The 23,988-nt window shown below is 46.0% G+C and overlaps 1 protein-coding gene across 1 annotated transcript in view; it reads left to right on the forward strand.

The window, feature by feature from the left end:
* ARHGEF17 (Rho guanine nucleotide exchange factor 17) overlaps nucleotides 1-23,988 on the forward strand; it is a 242,875-nt gene that overhangs the window by 133,221 nt on the left and 85,666 nt on the right. The window contains exon 2 of the mRNA XM_054974489.1: nucleotides 23,179-23,256. Within this exon, the coding sequence (XP_054830464.1) occupies nucleotides 23,179-23,256 (78 nt within the window). The remainder of the gene's footprint in view (nucleotides 1-23,178; nucleotides 23,257-23,988) is intronic.

Consider the following 23,988-nt stretch of genomic DNA (forward strand, 5'->3'; position numbering starts at 1 on the left):
TTATAATAAATAGAATACTATTTAAACAAATATTTTCAAAAGTATTTTTTTTAAAAGGAGCCAAAACAACCTGGGCTGGTGTCTGCTGGGACAGCCCACGAAGGTCAAGGCCACAGTCTGGAGGCCATGGGCTAAGGACTAAGGGCTGAGATCTGTTAGGCTTCAGATAACTGCAGCAGGGTGGAGAGAGAGAGAAAGAGAGAGAGAAAAGCATTCAACCTGGACATTAGAAGCTGGTGGCCGTCTTCCCCTAATTCTCTGTCTCCCCAACTGTGCTGATGAACAACACAATGGGCACAACATTGTGAGATGGCACTATTGACATTGCTCCCTGTACACTGGGAAGTGGCAGCGCACAAGCCAGGACTGGAGGCACCGAAACTGCAATTGCCAACGTTATCAGATATCTCGAACAGGCTTGGTGTTTATATTTCCCAAATCTGCGAGATGATGTCACGCTGACACCCACTACACATACCTACGCACTTTTCAGATCTGAGAAAAACATACCCACTCTTTTCTTTATAGAGAGATTGTAGTTACCTTTTTATTGGAACTGAACACAATGAACTGTGTAAGCTTTGGGGTTCCACAGAACTATTTGTTAAATGTTCAGTGCGAAAAAGGAAGAGGGGAGCAATGCTTGCGTTTCTAAAATAAGCAGATGTTCACGGGTGCATGCTAGAATAAAAGAAATGTTAGTTTTCAAGGTGCCACAGGACTCCAGTATTTTTGCTGCAGTAACTCACGCAGCTAGCCATCTGGAATTTTTGCTTTCTGGTGTAGAAGAGTGCATTCCTTCTGGAATTGGGGCCTGGGTTCCAAGGTTGCATCCGGAAAAGCAAGCAGAGACTGATCAGCGTATATCTTTGACTCTACAGTTTTGGAAAATTGCCAGCTAATTCAAATAAAACAGGTGCATTTCTTATTTGAATTTTAAAATGGCGGATCTCTCTCATTGACAATGCAGTCTTAAACAAAACTGCATCCATTGGATTCAATAGACTTAAAAGAGTGTAACTATTTAGGATTATCTTGTTGGATACCAGATTGCCTTGGTCCACACAAATTGAAAAATTTAGATTCAGTTTAATAAAGTTTAAAGAGAGGGTTTGATGTAGTGGTTAAGAGCGCGGGACTCTAATCTGGAGAGCCGGGTTTGATTCCCCACTCCTCCGCTTGAAGCCAGCTGGGTGACCTTGGGGCAGTCACAGCTCTCTCAGAGCTCTCTCAGCCCCACCCGCCTCACAGGGTGATTGTTGTTGTGGGAATGATAATAACATACTTTGTAAACCACTCTGAGTGGGCATTAAATTGTCCTGAAGGGCAGTATATAAATTGGATGTAGTTGTTGTTGTTGTCATTGTTGTTATTTAAAGCTGGGGGGAAATAGATTCATCCATCCATCTCCCCAACCATTCATCTCTCCCATTTTTCTCTTTCCCTTCCTTCAGGGAGGGTATCATAGATGGCTCTCCACTGCTCCATTTTATCCTTACGACAACCCTGTTAAGTAGGTTGACTTGAGAAAGTGATTGGCCCACGGTCATGCAGTGATCTTCTAGCAGTCACCTTGGGCGAATGTTGGCTATTGAATCCCATGCCTACAAGATTTGTGGTGTCCAGCTAAAGAGAGCATTCCCTTCCAGGCCCATCTAAAATAGATCGGGTATGAAGCATGAAGCTGGTTTACCACAGATGGATAGCATGGAAAAGGATCTTGTTTTCAAAACATATTATTAACTAGGGCCCTTACCATCAGTGGAGTTAAAGCAGCCAATAACTTGGTTTTATAAAGAAAAAATTATAAGTATTTCTTGGAAGAAAGAACCACATCTCTGCAGCCTCAGGCAACCGAAAGGTCAAAGGCTGGATGAGCTAAACGGGAAGCTAGGGTAGCCAACCTCTCGTTGGGGCATGGAGTTCTCTCTGAATTTTGACTGATCTCCAGACCACAGAGCTCAATTCCCCTAGAGGAAATGGCAGCTTCAGTGGGTGGACACTATAGATCCACATCCCCTCTGAACACCCTCTGCTCCCCAAACTCTACTGTCCCCAGCCTCTGCCCCCAAATCTCCAGGAATTTCTCACCCCAGAATTGGCAACCTTAGAGCTCTTATGCTGTTCATGTGGGCGAGGAGGAGGAAGAAAGTCTCCAATGTTATGAATAACAATGTGAAACTGGAGTATCCTTTGACATTCAAAGTTGGTTGTTAATTTAATTTTAATTTAATCTAATTTATTGCATTTCTAGCCCTCCTTCTCTGCGAGCGGGCTCAGGGCAGGTAACAACATTATGTACAATAAAATACAATATCAATAATATAATATAAGATATAAAAATTAAAACCAAATCCAAGCAGCAATGTGTGATGTTAATATACCTCCTCAGGAATTCATTCGGGTACAGAGGGCAGGTTGCGGATGTCTCAGCTAAACAACGGGCCAAGGCCACAGCAGAGAGGCTGACCAAGTAGCCCACCTGAGCCCATAGGCCTGGCGTAACATCTCTATCTCACAGGCCTGGCGGAACTGTGACAAGTCCTGCAGGGCCCTAATCTCAATGGAGAGGGAATTCCACCAGGTCGATGCTAGGACTGAAAAAGCCCTGGCCCTGGTCGAGGCTAGGTGAATATCCTTGGGGCCAGGGACCATGAGAAGATGTTGGTCGGCTGAACGAAGGGCCCTCTGGAGAACATATGGTGAGAGGCGGTCCCTCTCACCATAGAGAGTTGGGGAACATAAGATGAGAGTAGTGTTGCCAGTCCCTGGCCGATGAGGGGGAAAGGCAGGGGAACACGTCTCCTGGGCACACTCCCAGGCACTGCGGCATGCTCCCGTGTGCCACAACTGCCCAGATTGGGCCGCTGCAGAGTACAGCAGCACTCCCGCGCTCTGCAGCAGCCCGATCCGGGCTGAAACGGCCCAAATCGGGGCCAAATTGGCCTGGATTGGGCCCAAATCAGCCCAAATCGAACCACTGCAGAGTGCAGCAATTCTCTCGCACTCTGCAGCTCCCCAATCTAGGCCAAATTAGCTCCAAATCAGGCCCGGATTGGGCCCGAATCGATCCCTTGCAGAGCACAGGAGTGCTCCCAGGGCCCGTGTGATGACATCACTTCCCATAAGTGACATCATTGTGCAGGCCAGGAGCACATGTACGCTGTGCACGCACGCAAAGGGTGGAAGGCAAGGTAGGTGCCAGGCCTCAAGCTTCCTGCCCAGGGGCTGGGGGGACCCGGCAACCCTAGGTGAGAATTGGGGGACATATGGTGAGAGGCAGTCCCTTCCACCAACGAGAGTTGTTTTCCTGAGCTAAATAATCGCTGTATTGTTGAATAAATAATCGCTGTCCCAGAGGTAGGCAGACTATGAACCACAGGGCACACCCGGCATGTGGGATGTTAACAGATTGTCTAGAGCATCAGCCTACTGGACTAGAATATTGGCTAATGTGATGGAAAATTGGTTGAGCATCAGAGAGGGTCACAACTGGGTCGCCACCCACTCCGGCCTCTACCTCGTAGCGCATGGCCTGGATGATTTTGGAAATTGGAAGAGTTCAGCTCTGCCCACAATGAATGGCTGATAAAGATGATGGAACTGGCTAAGATGGCAAAGCTTATTTCACTGATTAGGGGAAAAAATCAATGTTCATTTGTTGATGAATGGAAACCGTTCATAGTCTATTTATATTAAATAGATAACGATTTCATGATTTGTGGATTTATAGCTTAAGGGATTTTGACCATTAAAAAAGAGAGCTTTTAATCATTACCTATTGATTTAAGAATATTTGTTTTGGAAAAAATCTGAAATCTTTTAGTTTAGATTGTTTTTTCTTGTTTTTTCTTGTTTTTTTCTGCATTATGTGTTGTTTTGTTTGTCGATTAGTTGTTTTATTAGTATGTGTGTAACTGTAGTATTTTTAGGTTTGGTTTTAATAATTTAAAATTCTTAATAAAAAAAGAAAAAAGAAAGAAAATTTTGCCTGCCTAGTCTACACCTATCTGGAAAGTTGTTGACTATCACTGGCGTTTCTCTTTTTCAGATACTTTTCTTAAAATACTGTAAACCCTTCTGTTCAGTGGCTAATTAACTTGCATTCGATGCTTCGCCTTTTAATGGTCTTTTGCCAGTTTGTAAAGGCTTTGTGTCCAGCTCTTTCAACAGCTATCAGTGGATTTGGTGTTTAATTGTGTTTTGATATGATATGAGCCTCCAGGTCTGGTTGTGTGAGAGAGGACTTTTCACATAAATAGACAGGGCACAGCTTAATTCAAACAGTAACAAATTAAAGGTTGGGAGTCTGTCATCTTGGGGGGGGGGGAGTGGAGGCTACAAGTCCTGGAGGAAGGCTGGGGTTTCATAGAATCGTAGGTTTGGAAGGGACATCCAGGGTCATCTAGTCCAACCCCCTGCACAGTGCAGGAAATTCACAACTGCCTCCCCCGCCCACACCCCCAGTGACCCCTGCTCTATGCCCAGAAGATGTCGATCTAACCATTTCTTGCCTGTGTCGTCCAGAGATGTTGCACTGTGAAGTTGGGACAGTGCGATCCTAAGTGCAATCCTAAATCTTACAATGCAATCCTAAAAAGAGTTACTCCAGTGCAATCCTAAATCTTACAGTGTGTTCCTAAGAAGAGTTACTCCAGTCTAAGCCCATTGAAATCCATGGGCTTAGACTGGAGTAACTCTTCTTAGGATTGCTCTTTTAGTGACCTCACAAAGAAGAGTGTTGGGGGCTTCCTAGTGAGAGCCATCTGATGCTTGAGCTGGTTTTAATGCTGGTTTTAATGCTGGTTTTAATGCTGGTTTTAATGCTGGTTTTAATGCTGGTTTTACGCTTCTGGTTTTTTGTTGGCTGGACCTTGGATGGTTTTAACGTCTCTACATTTCTGTGATGCTTTATTTTGTGAGCCACCTCAAGCGGTTCTCTGAAGAAACGGCATATAAATATTTCAAATAAATAAATGGCATAACAGCTACAAGAAAAAGTTGCGGTCCAAAGCAGATCCCCAGATCACATCTCCCCTCTGACACGAAATTGACTTTGCAGATTTAGGGAAGCTATTTCTGATTCAATTTTAAACAGAGTTAAGCCTTTCTGTGTCCATTGAAGTCACGGATACAGAAGGGTAGAAAGGATGTAGAAGGATTGAACTCGTGTTTAGGACTGCCATGTTAGTCTCATCCCAAGATCTGCAATAACAAACCTGGAATACCTTATAGGGCTGTTGTCAAAGATTGCAAGAAATGCTTTGAAGCCCAAAGTGAAATATTATTATCGTTGGGAGCCCACGTGGTATTGTGAAGCGAGGGCAGTGAAAATATTTTGGAACACCCTCCCACAGATATTCCAAGTATTCCTCTCCAAAATTCTCAAGCCTTTCGCAGCTTGAGCAAGTCAGTATCCTCACAGGCCTCTGTTTTTTCCCCTATGAGAATCTGTGCCTCCTGGAACTTGGTCAGCCCTCATTGGGAGAAAATTTGGGGTGTTTTTCCTCTGATGATTAACTGCAAAGTAAATTTTGCATAACTAGGGAGCCCCCTGAGTATGCATGAATGCTCACCTTGTCTGTAGGTTACCCGTTTTTTCTGCTATCATTATTGGTATGAATTTCTGACTGTTATTAGAATGATTGGCAAGAGACAGCCCCGTATTTTACACCATTGGATTTTTAAAGATTTCTTGGAAGCAGTGGCTGTCTACGTCTCTTTTTGCATACTGGGGCACAATACAAAATATAATGGTGGAAGAATGACAGTTTGCACACTGCTTAGTCCAACGTTCGGGAATGATAACATTTCAAAACTGCACGAGTTACGCTTGAAGGATAAAGTCCCCCTTTTCTCACCGGCCTGATCTGAAGTCGGACTGTACTTTTTGCAACTTGCTTTTTTTCAGACGAACTGTGATCTGTGATTTCTGTAACATCTGTAGGAGCTTAGCAAAGCTGGAAAGAATTTTCACCTTTACTACTCTCTTCAAAATCCTACTGTATTCATTTTGGTATCAAAATAATACTGATTTTACTTGGTTTTTCCAGAGTTTTTTAAAACTGATTTTACCAGAGACCAACAAAATGTTCAGAGTGTAAGCTTTTGAGAGTCAGACCTCCCTTCTTCAGACACCAGAGGGTTGGGGGGGGGCTCCTTTTGGAAGTTCTGAGCCCCAAGTGAATAGAAATGTCAGTCCCTGGCAGATAGGTCCCTCAAGCCCTCCACAGTTAACACACAGGTGTTCTAGTTGAAGTAGCTTTATTGAGATCTATACAGTACAGGTGTTCACCTGAAGGTGGTAATTGGCAGAAGTGACAATTCAAACAAAGGCATTACTAATTATAGGGAAACTTCTCGCCCTTCGGGGTCCGTTGACATTCTGGCGCGAAACCCCAGAGAGATTACATGGGAACAGATTAGTTTAGACTACATGAAGTACAAAGGAAAATATCTGTCTCTGGGAAAGTTACAATGTTCGCTGCTAACAGCTCTTCTCGAGGACACTTGCTGGAAGAAATGAAAGTACATATTTTCAACAGATAAGGGAGGGGCCCGATGTCTCTCCTGCAATTAATATTTGCAGTTAAGACGCTCTTAGATGATCTACGCAAAATGCAGCATATAACTCTGGCAAACAGCATTGACCAGTAAAAAAGGCAGAGTACAATCATGGCAGGTATGCTGGCATACAAGACAAGAAACTACTCTTCCGTAGTAATCAGGTCGGAGAACTTCCCAGAGGATCGTGTCCCTTTTACATCAATATTCGACATCCAGCCATATTTTATGCCTTATAGCAGCATTATATATTTGGGGGTTGATCCTATAGTGAATTTGCTGGTGGATAGGCAATGGCAAACCACCCGATAACAAAAAGTCTGCCAAGAAAACTTTGTGATGTGACGTCCCTCCATGGGTCAGTAATGACTCGGTGCTTGCACGGGGGACTACCTTTACCTTTTACCTATGTAATGGCTGTTTTTGACAAATTCCTGTTTCTCGGCTGAGAGTTGAAAACTTATCCAAGTCTTCCGTCCAAATTTTAACAGATGAAAATAGGAAAGCCATTAGAAATATGTTTATTCTCAGACCCAAAGGACTTGTAGAGCATTTATTCTCAAGGTAAGATGCCTGGGCTCCCTTCCCTTCCTCCCCACATTGCATTGTAGTGGCTGGAGATCTCCCAGAATTACAACTGGTCTCCAGGCCACAGAGATCAGTTCACCTGAAGAAAATGGCTAATTTTGGGGGGGTGGAGTCTATGGAATTATGCCATGCCAAGGTCCTTTCCCTCCCCAAACCCCACTTCCTCCAGATTTCTCCAAGTTTCACCCCCCCTCCCCCAGATCTCCAGGATTTTCCCAACTTGGAGCTGGCCACCCTATTGGGGTAGGTCCATTCCCCCCCCCCCACAAAACTGGGTTAGGAAAGCTATTTATTATTTAATAAGAGGATCTATACATCACATTTATATCCTGAGATGGACCTCCAGAGTGGATTGGAGCTGGGCTGGAAGTAGGGTTGCCAACTCTGGAGCAGGAAATTCCTGGAGATTTGGGGGTGGAGCCTGGGGAGTTCAGGGTTTGGGGAGAGGAGAGACATCGCCAGGTTATAATGCCATCGGGCTCACCTTCCAAAGCAGCCATTTTCTCCAAGGAAACTGATTCCTGTGGCCTGGAGATCAGTTGTAATGCTGGAAGATCTCCAGCCGTCACCTGGAGACTGGTAACGCTAGAAGAGGGTGGGATTTGGGGAGGGGAGAAACCTCTGTGGAGTATAATGTCATAGACTCCACCCTCCAAAGCAGTCGTTCTCTCCAGGGGAACTGATCTCTCTAGAGATCAGTTGTAATTCTGTAATTCTCTAGGGATCAGTTGTAATTCTGGGAGATCTCCAGGCATCACCTGGAGGTTGGCAACCCTCAATGGATGAAAAATGGGGCCTGAATGGTGGCAGAAGGCAGAAGAGAGAGCTCGGCCAACCTCCCCTTGCTTGCCTGTTCCGTTTTTATTAAAACAATACTTCCTTATTTTAGGCTCCTGTTGCATTCGGCCCTTGGTTTCTCATGTTCAGGTGTGGTTTAAATGTGATGCAAGCATGGGAAAAGAACTAGGCTACTAAGCTGCTCTCCTTTGGAGGTTTTTAAGCAGAGGCTAGATGGCCATCCTACAGTGATGCTGATTCTGTGAACCTGGGCAGGCCATGAGAGGGAGGGCAAGAAGGGTTACATCAGTGCTTAGTTCTCACAACCACTTCGTACACGGCCAGGGTAATGCTCACCACCAATCTAGAGTCAGCCGTCGCAGTTTTCCCCAGGCCAGTTTGGCTAGGGATCCTGGAGGTGTTTTACCATCTGCTGGGCATGGAGCAGGGGTCACTGGGTGTGTTTGGAAGGGGAGGTAGTTGTGAATTTCATGCATTTATGGGGTTGGACTAGATGACCTTGGAGGTCCCTTCCAACCCTATCATTCTGTTTCTACCCGTGCCAAACCAGCAACACAGGCGGCAGTCCAGGATCAGCGAGACACCGTGCAAAGGCAAAGTCCCACACCGAGTTTTTCCCCCTCATCCAGTCTCATGTTTAAATCAGATCTGGGTTTGCTTCAGTCGGGGCTAAGCAATTGTCCTAGAAGGTTACGTGGAAATCTGGTGTTTGAAGGGAAGTTGGAGAGGTGGCTACCAGCTAAAGCTTCACGAAGGAGGAGCACCAGCCGTTCCGCATTTGATAAAAGAAAACAGAAATTGTGTTATATCAGATGACACAATGGTAGCACAGACAGAACAAAGCGTCTTAACGCTTCTTGCCAGAGGGGGAAAAAAGGATCCAACAGTTAACCAAGGTTGGCATTTTGTTCTGGAAATAATTGAGTTCCTGGAAAAGCTTTCATTTATAAAGGCTTTCTCAGGGCCTGCTAGTGTAGGAGACCTTGACAGTCAGGCCTCACTCGGCGAATCTCATTATTGTCGAAATCCTCAGAACTGAGGCAAAGGGGTAATTGAGGCAAAGGGATAACTTCTTATCAAGCTGTCTCCATTTTGACTGAGTTCTTCAACTCACCAGGACTCTTATTTTTATTTGCTGTATTTATACCCCGTCTTTCTCCTCCATGGAGACCTGATTTGCTGCCATAAGTAGCCACTCCGGCTACCATGAGGCTTTTCTGCAGCTTTCCCAGAAGAGCTTATATCCTGACTTTTTTTAAAAATCAATTTTTCAGGCATCTCTTTCCCCGTGCACACTCCGGCTGATTCCACACACGTTGGATAATGCACATCCAATCCTCTTTATAGATCATTTGGAATGGATTTTTTTGTGTGCGGAACAAAAAATCCACCTCAAATGATTGATAAAGTGCATTGAAAGTGCATTATCCAACATGTGCGGAATCAGCCTCTATCCCATCTTTTAGCGTTCCACCCCCTTCTGCACCCCTCCCACCCTGTGCTAGCCCCCTTCATTGTGATTGGCCACTGTTGTCTACTCCCAGCCACTCCCATCCCCTTCCTTTCTATTCCTTTCCGCTCCCTTCTTTCCTCTCCCACTCATTTTTAATTTTTCTTTAAACAAAAAATCCAATGTAGGATCGATGCACTGATGGGCTGAGAGGGAGTAATCCAGGCAATAGATTGATCCAGCATTCTAGCAATGCTTCAATTCATCGCATGTGCAAAAAGAAAAAAGAGAAAGGGCCGGCACTGAGATGTCACCAATGACAGCATCAGTGCCGAAAGCGCCAGCACTCATTTATCCTGATGCATTTTGACATGATGCAGACTGACACCACCACCACCACCAGTCGATATATATACTGCCCTTCAGGACAACTTAACACCCACTCAGAGCAATTTACAAAGTGTTTTATTATTATCCTCACAACCACAGCTTTTTTTCCGTGGGACTGCAGTGGAATGGAGTTCCGGCACCTCTTGAAAGTAGTCACATGTCCATTGGCCCCTCCCCCTGACCCTGTTTCCTCCCATGTACAGTCCAAGGCGTCCAGCTCTTTAGCTTCGGGCAAAGAGCAACACTTTTCTTGCCGCTTACAAGTGGCAAGAAAAGTGTTGCTTTCAACTCCAATTGCTTTTCAGCTGATGGGAGGGGGATCCCCCCATCAGCTGAAAAGAAGCTGCGGGCCTTGAAAGCAGCAACACTGCTTTCAAATGCCCACTTGCTTTTTTCAGCTGAAGGGAGGGGGAGGAGGGACTCCCCCTCCTCAGCTCAAAAAAGCAGCAGGACATTTGAAAGCAGCTACGCTTTTCTTGGGCAAGAAAAGTGTTGCTGCTTTCAAAGCCAGCAGCTTTTTTTCAACTGATAGGAGGTGGATTCCCCTCCCATCAGCTGAAAAAAGCTTTTTAAAAATACTGGCAGCTTTTTCAGCTGAGGGGAGAGGGAGGAGAGACCCCTCCCTTCTCCCCCTCTGCTGAAGAAAGCGGGGCATTTGAAAGGAGCAACACTTTTCTTCCATGCGTTTCTCCCTCATTTCCCTCTTGAGAGTTCCACCACCTCTTTCCCCAGAAAAAAAGCCCTGTCACAACAATCACCCTGTGAGGTGGGTGGGGCTGAGAGAGCTCTGAAAGAGCTGTGACTGACCCAAGGTCACCCAGCTGGCTTCATGTGGAGGAGAGAGGAATCAAACCCAGCTCTCCAGATTAGGATCGTGCCGCTCTTAACCCCTACGCCAAACTAAAAAGAATGGCAGCACCCTGATCCAACATGAGAGGTGCGAAAGGGCCCAGATGTGCCATGTCCATGCCTTTTGGCTTGACTTCTGGGATGGTGAGGAGTTATGTCCCCAGTGCAAAAGTGGTTTCTGAAAATCTTGTTGGTCTCTTAAGGTGCCACTGAACTCAGATCCTGCTGTTCAACTGCAGACCAACACAGCTGCCCAATTAAACAATCCAGGACAGAATCCCTCCTCTTACGCCAGAACTCCTAAATTATTGAATAGCCTTTATTTATTAGCTTCATTTATAGTCTGCCTTTCTCACCCACGGACTCAAGGTGGATTACACGGACCTACATATGGACATTAATTATGGACATTAGTTATGGTTCTTCTGTATACATTGTGTTATAAACCAACTTACTTTTGTTTTCATTGGTTATTGGTCCTGGTACTTTGTACATTATTAATTGATATTCATTGTATTTATTGCACTCTTCTGGTCTCTGACCTTACATTTATCTTGCAATATATGGTATTTGATTAATAATTGGTGTAATTAATTTTTGTATTAGCTATTTATTTATATCACATTATTACTAGCACATATATAAAAAAGTTTTTCATAATTGTTTATTACGGTTTTTGCTGCCTTCCCTCCCCTTTCTTGCCTTGGTCTAGCGGGAAGAGCATACCCCTGTCCTTTTTCGTTTACTTGGATTACAGATATGGCAAGGGCTGTTCAGTCCAAAGCGAATTCAGTCCGAGCGAATTACAAAGAATGGCAGGAAATCCATAAATAAAACGAACCACTGACTTGAGTTGCGAAGGATTGAACTGGAGACTTTCCGTGCTCTGACACTGAGCTGCGTTCAGTAGCAGTCTTCAGGGGAGAGAGTTGAAACGGGGTCAAATTACTCCTTACCTGCTGAGTCGGAGCTCTTAGCTGAGACCACTATGGCGGCTGGCGGCAGAACTTGAAACACAGGCTACAGATTCGTGCATCACAATCCAGTAATTATGTCCAATTAGCACCGGGTTAAACGTGCCTCGGAAGCCTTTAATTTGTAATTAAGGAAGCCTTCTAGCAGGCATCAAGCACAGGTTTTCTAGCCGCCGTCTCCCCGGAGAGAGGCATCCCGAGGGGTGTTTCTGTTGCCAGCTGTGCGACGCAGTGCGCTCTCGTTCTGCTCTGCACTGCACGGCATCCGTACCCCTTCCTGGCTGTTTGAGCAGGTAATGCTGGAATTGAGCTCCCCCTCACCGGCAGTTTTCAAGAAGAGGCTGGATGAATACTTGTCAGAGATGCTTTAGGTTGATCCTGCACTGGGCAGGGGGTTGGACTAGATGGTCTCTATGGACCCTTCCAACTCTGTGATTCTATGATTCTATGAATTCAGATGGAGGACTTTTCAGGGACTCTTTCCTTTCCCTTGGGCCATCATAACATGCTTCCTAGGAGAAGAGGAGCAAAGAGGTAGCACTGCACCCCCCCCAAATGCCAAGTCCTGGGTTCAATCCGTGACTCCCCCAGAGTGAGATCTCTGGGGGGAATGCTTACCTTACCCCAGGCCTGAATCTGTATAAAGGAACGTTTTAAATAATGCCAGGTTCAGGAGCTGCAAAATAGGGACACAGGATTCTTAGCTCTCTGCAGATGCTAATTTTCAGCATTTCTTACCCTCTCCTCTAATCAAGCTGGTTACATGTTGCATCGTTGTATCTGATCAAGGGAGCTTTGACTCTGAAAAGCTTACACTGTGGAAATCTTGTTGGTTTTTAAAGGTCTACTGGACTCGAATCTTGCTCTTCCAATACGGTTACCCACCTGAAACTGCTTCTGTTACAGGGAAGCAAATTTCTGTCGTCTGTTGTAATAGCTGGGAGAGATTTTTAGTTGAGGGATTTGCTTCAGGTTGGTATGATTTATTTATTTGAAATATTTTAACTTGCTTTTCTTGAAGCAGGGCCTGGGTGCCGGGAGGCATTATTTAGCATATCTATCCAGGGCTTTTTTCTGGGAAAAGAGGTGGTGGAACTCAGTGGGTTGCCAGCACAGGGGGCAACTCTTGGTGGGAGGTGGTGCCCTTGGTACCACATGTGCGCATGCAAAATCCGTGCACGCTCCCAGGTCCAATGACATCACTTTGGGTCAGCTGGAACAAGGGGGGAGTTTTTAAGAGTTTAAATCACCCTTGGCGAAAATGGTCACATGGCTGGTGGCCCCGTTCCCTGATCTCCAGACAGCGCCGCGGCATGGAGGGCAATCTAAATTCCCCTCTGTCTGGAGATTAGGGGGCAGGGCCACCAGCCATGTGTCCATTTTCAAGAGGTTCCGGAACTCTGTTCCACTGTGTTCCAGCTGAAAAAAAGCCCTGTATCTATCCATGAAGAAGAGCCGCTGGTCTCCCCACCCACTGAATTCCCTTCTGGAATGCATTCTAATGCATTCCCCAGGCCTTCTAGTGCTCGAGGAAACCTTTTCAGCATGCAATATTTGTGCTGTAGCATGGACCCGTTGACCCCTGACTCATGGAGATGAGCTCAAGATACGAGTCTTTTTAGCTTCTCATGTCACAAGGCTTGCTTTCATGAGCGACTCCTGTTTATCTACTGTATTAACACAGTCCTGCTCACAATAACACTTCACGTGCATGTCGCACTTCAGAGAGAGTGCAGAATGCATCATGCACGTCTCTGCAATCCTTGTGAGCTAGGCTAGGTTTGCTGTTCTCAGAAAGGGCTGGAGATCAGCAGCAGTCTGGCCAATGCTGCCTCTGGGGAATGCATAGGAGGGGTGTGTGGTGTAGTAGTTAAGAGTGGCAGGACTCTAATCTGGAGAGCCAGGTTTGATTCCTCACTCCTCCGCTTGAAGCTAGCTGGGTGACCTCAGGTCAGTCACAGCTCTCTCAGGACTCTCTCAGCCCCACAAACCTCACAGGGTGATTGTCGTGAGGATAATAACTCTAATGTTGCTGTTGTTAATGTTATTACTAATTTAACTTCCCAGATAAGAGCTGATTGTCTTAGCCCTGCTTGTAGAATTTCTCCCCACTGCTATACCATAGTTTAGGGAAAGAAGCCTGATGTGTGTAGGAGTGCGGGGTGGGGTGGGGTGTGATGTGTAGGTGCCCCTGAGGTTAAAGGACAAGGGTCATTTTTATGAAAAAGAGTGACTTCTAGGAGGGGGAGTGCAACGCAAGTCCAGTGCTACTTTAAGGACCAAAATTTCCAAGATATAAGCTACCTTTGTCAGATACCTGAAGAAGGGAGCTTTGACTCTCGAAAACTTATACCCTGGAAATCTAGCCGGTCTTTAAGGTGCTACTGCACCCGGATCTTGCTCTTCTACTGCAGCCCAGCGTGGTTGCCTGCTTGAAACTATCTGCATTGCTCATTAAGTCCCTTCTCTTTGGCATGGAGTTCGATCTCCCTGCTCCAGCTGCCGCTTTTCAATCCCGACCTTTTTGTGGCCCCACACGGTGAGCTATTTTGAGACAATTTGGCTGTGCCGCACTTGGGCCCTCCTTTCTGCCCCCACTTTCTAAACAACCAAACCCTGCTGCAAAGTGTACAGAGGGGCAGTTCTGGATGGCAACTGGTCCCTGGCTTTTCTGTCGGGTCTGTAATTTCTGGCTGTGAAGGAAGGCAGTGAAGAGAGGAATCAAAAACGAACCCTGGAGAGTGAGAAATGATATCCTTTGTATCCAGTTTCAAGAGTTGCCGCCTCCATAGCTCACAATGACAAACTTGGTACAGTTTCTGGCATCACAAGCCCTGGCACCTCTCACCTGGGCAGAATCCCACCTATTGTTCCGACGACAGACGTCAAACATGGGAGTCAGAAATGTCTTTTTCAGTCCACAGAAAATATCTATTCATGGAGGAAGGGGCTGCCTGTGACGGCTAATTAAGAAGGCTAAAAATGGAAATTGCGTGCTCAGAGTGTGGGGGTACTTCTCAGTGCCAGTGTAATGTAGCAGTTAAAGTGTCAGACTAGGATCTAGAAGATGCAGGTTCGAATCCCCGCTCTGCCATGGAAGCTTGCTGGGTGACTTTGGGCCACTCTCTCAGAGCCAAACTAGACGAGACGCTTGACACGAGGAGGACACATGTTGGTTTCCCGCAAGTTTCCACGGAAAGTGTAGTGAGAAAGTACCTCTGCCAGGAAGAAGAGGGAGAGAATCCCTCTTTCTCCCTGGCAGAGGTTCTTTCTCTAGGCATCTTGTCTAGTCCACTCAGCTCCCTCTTGCCCACTGGCGTGCTCAGCTCCCTCTGGCTGCCGAGTGCAGTTAGGGGAGCAAGGGGAACGCGCTCCCTCTCGCCGTTACCAGCATGCTCGGCTCCTTCTGACTGCTGCCAGCATGTTCGGCTCCCTCTGACCACCACCAGTGTGCTCGGCTCCCTCTGACTGCCACCAGTGTGCTCAGCTCCCTCTGACTGCCACCGGTGTGCTCGGCTCCCTCTGGCTGCGACGTGCATTTAGGAGAGCAAAGGGAGCTGGTGGCAGTGAGAAGGAGTGCGCTTCCCTTACTCCCCTAAATGCACTTGGCAGCCCGAGGGAGCTGAGCTCACCGGTGGGTGAGAGGGAGCCGAGCAGAATAGACGCAAGATGCCTAGAGAAAGAGCCTCTGCCAGGGAGAGGGGGGATTCTCTCCCTCTTCTCCCTGGCAGAGGTTCTTTCTCACTACACTTCCCATGGAAACTTGTGGGAAACCGACATGTGTCCTCATGTCAGGTGTCTTGTCTAGTTCAGCTCTCAACCTAACCTACCTCACAAGATAGTTATGAGGGTACGGTGAAGGAAGGGGGAATTGCGTACCCCACCTTGAGCTGTTTGTGCTTTGCACAAAGGCATCCCCGCTCTCACTTTTACTTGTTCTCTGCTAGTGCTGCCCACCTAAAAGCTGCGAGTGACAGAAAGAGAGGGTGTTTGAATTGTGTTCTAGCCCCCGCCCCTTCCCGGCAGCTCAGGCTTATTGCATGGGCTTTGAGCTCTTGCTAATAAAACAGCCTGTTCTCTAATCTGAGCCAACACTGTCATTCTCATGATGGGTATCCCAACACTTCCATGGTCTGTTTATAGGGCCGGAACAATCACAGACATTGGTGGGGGCTGCTGGCTTTGCCAGGAAGATTAGCTGAGCGGGCTCTAAAGAACAGCTACTGAACCCTACAGGGCAATCATGAGTCAAAATCTCGAGAATTTTAGCTTTCGGTTTTGGTTCACAAGGCAAGTTGCTAGTCCTCATGCCGCCTTATCAAAACTGGCATGAAATAGCTATCTGCTTTGCATGGATGGAAGACAATGGGATCTCATGGATGGAATCAGCCTGTGTTCCTCCAGTCCAAGTGCCACTTGATTGCCTTCTCGCTGTGGTTCTTCTTCGCTTGCCTTGCATAAATACATCCAGACAGCAGCACCCAACAGCAAAGACAAGAGGGATATAACTTCCAAGGTCCAAATTAGCCCAGGAATAGGTACCAGTATGTTTGCTCCCTGGTTTTAGTCTTTACCATCTTACCCATTTATTCCCTTTTAATTATCATATCAGTACACAACAGCCCATCCTTTGTCTAAGGTACTTGAAGTGGCCTCCCTGCATTTCCATCATTGTGTCTTCACAATGGCCCTGGAGGTTGGCCAGGAGACAATGACCTTTTATTTATTATAAAATTGATATCCCACTTTCCTTGAAGTTATTTTTGTTGTTGTTGTTGTTAATGTCATTTACGAGCCCGCTTTCTCGCTGAGACTCAAGATGGATTACACAGTGTGAGATTAGCAACAGTCAGTATCAAAGACCTTTCCATAAACAATGCCATGGGGTAAATAAATACGTTTACAAAGACATGGCATTAGCAAGAATCCAATACAGAGTTGAAGAAATGCTGACTTTAGACAACATGAAGCACAGGTAGCTCACAGGAGCACATATTTAAGACAACAGACATAAGGCAACATAGTGGTGAATTCTGTGGTCCCTAACTCATTAGCGGAGCATCTGAGAGCCCCTCCCTACAATACAAAAGCCTTTTTGAATAATTCGTTTTTGCATCGTTTGCAGAAAGCCAGGAGAGTGGGGGCTCTCTTGACCTCCTCAGGCAGGCCGTTCCACAGGGTAGGGGCCACCACAGAGAAGACCCGGGTACAGGCTGCTGTTGATTTCGCCCATGTGCAGGGTGGCACCTGCAGGAGTCCTTGTTCAGATGAGCAAAGCTGCCATGGAGGAACATAGGGAGGGAGGTGGTCCCGTAGGTATGCTAGATCAAGGCCATGAAGAACCTTGTATGTTTGTAAGTTCAAAGTATATGTTTCCTAGCTGAATGGGGGTTCCAACCCAAGCCAAACAACACTTCGGAAATGGCTGGATTTCCTATCAGTCAACATAGAATCAAGAGTTTGAACCCTTTATCTGGGACTCTAACCGCCACATTTATCAAAGGTCCAGAGGAGTTAGCCGTGTTAGTCTGTAGTAGCAAAATCAAAAAGAGTCCAGTAGCACTTTTAAGACTAACCAACTTTATTGTAGCATAAGCTTTCGAGAATCACAGTTCTCTTCGTCAGATGCATCTGACAAAGAGAGCTGTGGTTCTCAAAAGCTTATGCTACAATAAAGTTGGTTAGTCTTAAAGGTGCTACTGGACTCTTTTTGATTTATCAAAGGGAAACCTTGGGGGGTTACATGGACCTTTTGCAATTTTTATTTTGACTAATACTGTGTCATCCACCTTGAGTCTCAGCAAGAACGGTTGCTTAAATAAATACATTTGGATGTTGCCTTTTAAACTTGGATGTATTTTATACCCAAGTTTAAAAATATAAAGCATGCATTATCTCTGAAACAATAAGCACGAAACTTCTGACCCTTCCGCCCCATACGATCAGGAACGGCTCCCTCCCCACCATACTCAGTCTTTTCCAGTGGACTTTCCACCTTTTCCGGGCCCAGCATTTTCTCAGCAGCCTGAAATGGCAGAGTGGTACGCTTAGGGAGGGGGGCTGAGTAATATATAGCTCCCTCAGATTTGGCAGTATTCACTGAGCGTTTCCTGACAGGGCCTGGAAACGAGCAGCTTGTACTGAATCGATTCCCTATTACTCACTCAACTCAATTAAGAGCAAGCCATTCCTTGTTTAATTTCAAAGATAAATATCTAAGGCACGCTTTCTTGGCTACCGAGGCCGGCAGAGGTAGTCGCTGAGGAAAAGCTGAGGGTAGATTGGCTCAAGAGTAACAAGAGATGCTGGTCTTTATTAAGGCAGACCAGTGAACGCAGCAACTTGATTTTTGATGGGAGCGACTCTCTAGGGGCTGAAGCAATAAAAGGTCCGTCCTGAGTAGAGATGCGCACGAACCGGGGAAAACACGAACCGTGCAGTTTGTGGTTTGTCGCATTTCACGAACCACGAACTTTCACGAACCTGCCCCGGTTCATGAACTGGTTCATTTGGTTCATGAAAATATCACATCCAGGTCAACAGAACGTCACTTCTGGGCCAGCAGAAGGCCACTTCTGGGTCAACAGAAGGTCTGCAGGAAGTTCATCCCCTGTTGCCTAGGAAACTGATTGATCGGCACCAGGTTGTCTGCAGTGACGAACCAAAAAAAAAAAATGAAACGAACCAGCCTAAAGTTCGTGGCGGTTCATTAGAAATGGGCTCTGATGAACCACTGGTTTGTGAACCACAAACCGGCCTGGTTCGTGACAAATTTTGGTTCGTATTTCGGTTCATGCCCATCTCTAGTCCTGAGACTTTTTACCTTGAGGTGCTTAGCATCAAACCAGGGGCCTTCTGTTTAGAAAGCCTATTGCTCTACTGCAAAACCACAAGTCCTCCTCCTCCCCCATCCCTACCCCCATATATGAATATACAAAGCTGCCATTGGCCCATCTTGCCCTGTAGATTCTGCCCATCAGCGCTGCATAGACAAGATCTTTCTCAGCTTTGTTTGCTTCTAGCAGGAAGGGAATATAGGAAACCTAATACACTTGCCCTATCAAAGAGAAGAGGCCCAGCCAAATGGAGATCCCCCCCCCCCAGTGTGAAACATCTCCATCTTCTGGCTAGGGTTACTAACAGCCTGGAGAGAAAGATTTGGATCCAGTAGCACCTTAAAGACCAACTAGGTTTCCTGGATATGAGCTTTCGAGAGTCAAAGCTCTGGAAATCTAGTTGGTCTTTAAGGAGTTACTGGATCCAAAACTTGCTCTTTGCTATAGACCAACACAGCTACCTATCTGAAAGAACCTGGCAAGAAAAGGTCTTGGCCCTTTGTGGTGGAGAGTGCCCTCAAGTCATAGCTGATTTATGGTGACCCCCTGGTGGAGTTTTTATGGCAAGAGACTCACAGAGGTGGTTTACCATTGTCTGCCTCTGCAACTCTGGTCTTCATTGGAGGTCCCCCATCCAATTATTAACCGAGGCCAATCCTGCTTAGCTTCTGAGTTCTGATGAGATCAAGCTCACCTGGACTATCCAGGTCAAAGCATTGTCCATTTAATAGATACTTAATACAAGGAAATGGGCAGGTGGCTTTTTCATACCACAGAGGTAAGGATTTTGCCATCTTCTGGGCATGGAGCAGGGGTCACTGGGGTTGTGAGAGGGTAGTTGTGACTTTGGGGTCAGGAAGTAATTTTCCCCAGACCAGTTTGGCTAGGGATCCTGGAAGTGTTTTGCCATCTTGTGGGCATGGAGCTGGGGTCACTGGGAGTGTGGGAAGAATTTCCCACAATGTGAATTTCCCGCATTGTGCACTCATTTTCCACTATTGCATGTTCCTATTTGACCGTTGAACACACTGAATTAGACCTTTATTTCATTTAAGTTCATTTAAGTCAATATTGAGTGATTCCGCACATGTTCGATAATGCACTTCCAATCCTCTTTCTAGATCATTTGGAACGGATTTTGTTGTGTGCGGAACAAAAAATCCACCTCAAACGATTGATAAAGTGCTTTGAAAGTGCATTATCCAACGCGTGCGGAATCAGGCATTGTCTACTCAGACTAGAAGCAACTCTCCAACTGAGGTTTTTCACTTCACGGACTGCCTGAACCTTAGTGGGGATATGGGATCTTGAATCTGAAACTTTTTGCATGTCAAGCAGATGCTCTTCCACTCAGCCAAGGCCTTTCTCTCTTCCTGCAGGTTTTAGAGGCAGTCTAGCCTGAAGGCATTTCTAGACATAACCCATTTTGTCAGCAGCTGAGGCTTTGTGCAGTTGAAATAAAGGAAACAAATTTCCCCATGAAATAAATTCCTTGCATCTGGAAACTAGAGATGGGCATGAACCAGCGGTTCGTCAGATCCCATTTTTGACGAACCGCCACGAACTTTAGGCTAGTTCGTTTGGTTCGTTTTTCGGTTCGTCACTGTGCCAATCAATCAGTTTCCTAGGCAACAGGGGATGGACTTCCTGAAGACCTTCTGCTGACTCGGAAGTGAACTTCTGCTGGCCCGGAAGTGATGATTTTCTGACCAGGATGTGACGTTTTCACAAACCAAACAGACCGGTTCGCGAACCAGGGGCAGGTTTGTGAAAATTCCTGGTTCGTAAAATTTGACGAACCACATGGTTCGGTTTTTTTCTGGTTCGTGCCCATCTCTGCTGGAAACCTAACCTAATAGAGAAGGCAAGTCTAGAACTCTGCACCCTGGTATACGGTCTTCAACATTCAGGATGCATTTTATCCAGTCGTGCAGTCTGCCACTTCAAATGGTACGGTCCCAAATTCTGCCTCCGTATGACCCTTTGTTCTGTGTAATGCCCCTTGGCCATTACGCCAGCAATGTTGGAAGAGCCATTATAATGTAGGAAAGTGGCTTTTGTCTGGTCCTGTTTGCAGCAAAGACGGACTTGGGGTGGGGGAGAGACATGGGTAGCCTGGGAATCATTCGTTGAGACTTGATCCTAGATCCAATCTAGTTTCTTGGAGGTTTATTCTTAGAGCCCGTCTGGCGGCATCTTGATTTCATGGTTCTGCTCCGTTCTGTAATAGATGGAGGCACGTGTTTGTAATTTTGTGAAGGGTTATATTTGGTTACCATATAGCATGTTTTGGAAAATAAACAAAAGCACAAAGGGATGTTGAGGGGGAGGGATCTTGGAGGAGCGAGACGGATTTGAAAATAGTTTTAGGTGGGTAGCCATGTTGGTCTGCCGTAGAACAGCCAGATTTGGGCCCGGTGGCATCTGAAGAAGGGAGCTTTGACTCTCAAAAACATATACACTGAAAAAATTGTTGGTTTCTAAGTTCCCGCTAGACTCAAATCCTACAGATTTGAAAAGTAGTAATGAGTCCAGTAGCAGCTTTATGACTAACCAACTTTATTGTAGCATAAGCTTTTGAGAACCACAGCTCTCTTCCTCAGATGCATTTGACAAAGAGAGCTGTGGCTCTCGCAAGCTTATGCTACAATAAAGTTGGTTCGTCTTAAAGGTGCTACTGGACTCTACTATTTTGCAACTACAGACTAACACAGCTAACTCTTCTAGATTTGAAAAGGACATACAGAAAGGTGAAAAAGATGATTCTGCAAAGTAACTGGCTAAAGTTATTTCCTTGAGGTCGAAGCACAAAAAATGAAAGAAAAAAAACCAAAGCCTGACTCTTCCAGGACGGATGAGGGCAGTGCCACAAACGCTATGGGCAGCCACATCACCTGTGCTCAGGAAAGCTCATCAGCGGCTGTGGCTTACTGGAAGAGCATCTGCTTGATAGGCAGAAGGTCCCAGGTTCAATCCTCAGCATCTCCAGTGAAAGAGATTAGGTAGTAGATGATGTGAAATACCACTACTTAAGACCCTGGAGAGCAGCTGCCAGTCTGAGTAGACAATGCTGACTTTGACGGACTGAAAGGTCTAATTCAGTATAAAGCAGCTTTGTGTGTGTGTACAGCTATGGCTTTTGTAGTATATAAATTGCCCAACTGTCTTTATCTTGTTCGTCCTTACAGAAAGACTGGGAGGGGGTTCCGTGGTGTTCCCATTTTAAAACCATTTAAAAACCCTAGAAATGGGTGAATTCCTAGAGCATTGTTATGGCACTTCAAGGTACGAAGTATAAGTGATATTGCATAACATCACTCCCCCCAAATATTCCCACTGGCAATGCTAGAGAGGACAGAAGTGGGTTGCGATGGGCAGAATTCAGCTGGCAACCCTCGGGAGGGCAGAAGTAGGTTGCAATGGGCAGAGCTCGGCTGGCAACCCTCAGGAGGGCAGCCTTAGCAAACAAGGATAAAGTTTACCTCACATTTGAGGGCTGAGATAACAGGGGAAAGGGTTAGGCTAACAGGAATGTGAAGTAAAGATCTGAGGAGGTATCTGGATAAGTTCCCTTCTGAGGGAAGTGAGTGTCCTGAGGTGTCACAGAAGGTCAGCAGACCATTACTGGCCTGGTGGGCCACTTAGTTGCAGATGAGGGCTGTGTTAACGTAAGTGTCAACCTACCCAAGGGAGCATTTTTTCCCCTCACAACTTCTGGATCAGTGTTAATATTTACCTCAATTGTGTGTGTGTGTGTGTTTTCCAAATTAGAATTTTGTTCTTATATACTTTTAAAAAGAAACCATCAAAACTATTTCAGTTCTCAGTCCAGGCATGGGTGGGTTCTGCTCAGGCCCAGATCCTATCCCCTCAAACTGGTTTTCTTTTGTATTTCCTACTGGAAATCGCTGGGCAGTGGGATAGGTGGGAAACTATATTTTGATGGGGGGGAATTCTGTGAGGTGGGCCAATGTATCTGAAGAAGTGAGCTGTGGCTTATGAAAGCTCATACCCTGCCTCAAATATTGTTAGTCTTATAATAACAACAACAACGAACAAACAACATTCAATTTATATACCGCCCTTCAGGATGACTTAATACCCACTCAGAGCAGTTTACAAAGTATGTTGTTACTATCCCCACAACAAAACACCCTGTGAGGTGGGTGGGGCTGAGAGAGCTCCAGAGAGCTGTGACTTGCCCAAAGTCACCCAGCTGGCTTCAAGTGGAGGAGTGGGGAATCAAACCTGGCTCTCCAGATTAAAGTCCTGTGCTCTACACCAAACTGGCTCTCACTATAGGTATCAATGAGAGATTTGAAGACTCCAGGGCCGTTTCCAGATGGCTTTCCTGCACCCACAACGTCGTGGGGAAAACGCGAAATATCGCATTTTCTCGTGCGAGTTTTGCGTGACAAAACGCGATATTTCATGTTTTCCCCGCAATGTGGCGCGACGTTGCAGGTGCAGGTAAGCCGTCTGGAAACGGCCCAGAACTTCCAGAACTTCAGAACCGACCTTCATAGTTCACAAAGATATCAAGTATTGAACTTTCTAAACATTTTGTGCAACTGATGCTGGAAAGAGATGCCTGCCCTCAGTACTGCCCCATTCATTCTGAGATAAGTCTGCCCCACTTGCTTTGCGTCCATGCTAACCCTTGGTTGATTTACACCCTCAGACACCAGTTCTCAAAGATCCGTGTCTTGTCTTTTTTTTTTTTTTACAGGACATGCGGAAACATGTCACCCTGACCCTCCTGGACACCGAGCAATCGTACGTGGAGTCACTTCGAACCCTGATGCAGGTAATTTATCTTTGCAGAAGTGGAGGCCAGAAATGACATAGCATGTGACCAAATGGATCTGAACGATATTGTTTATTCATTGCCTTTTCGGCCAAAGACCTGCTTCCAGAGTAGCTGGCATCAAATTTAAAACCAGTACAAATATAATTGAAAGAAAATGTGCTCAGGATTCTGGATCTTGGCATGATGGAGCACTGGTCAGTGTTAGTGTGCCTGCAGTTTGGCTGTCTACATAATAAGTTGTACAAGGAAGCACCTTGGTTGTGTATGATGCTCAAAAGAGTGCCTAGTCTCCACATGTGGGGAACGAGCTCAATGGCATGGCAATGGTTTGGCATGCAGAAGGTCTCGAGTTCGATTCCCAGCATCTCCAGTTAAAAGTATTGGATAGTAGGTGATGGGGACCTCTTCCTGAGACCCCAAAGGACTGCTACCAGTCAGAGTAGGAAAAACGGATCTTGGTAGGCTATGAGGTCTGACTCAGTATAAGGCAGCGTCGTTTTCACGTTCAGTTTGGGGATTCATTAACACAGACATTATCCATGCTTCTGTTGTCTGGTCATCACCTTGTTGCAATGGCATGTCATTTTCCAGTGGGTGCCGTTTGAAAACTGCTATTCTACGCATTGCCCTGACCTGGATAGCCCAGGTGAGCCTGATCTCATCAGATCTCAGAGGCTAAGCAGGGTCAGCCTTGGTTAGCAATTGGCTGGGATACCTCTAAGGAAAACC

Source organism: Eublepharis macularius, chromosome 3, assembly GCF_028583425.1.
Source record: "Eublepharis macularius isolate TG4126 chromosome 3, MPM_Emac_v1.0, whole genome shotgun sequence".
NCBI classification, from domain to species: domain Eukaryota; kingdom Metazoa; phylum Chordata; class Lepidosauria; order Squamata; family Eublepharidae; genus Eublepharis; species Eublepharis macularius.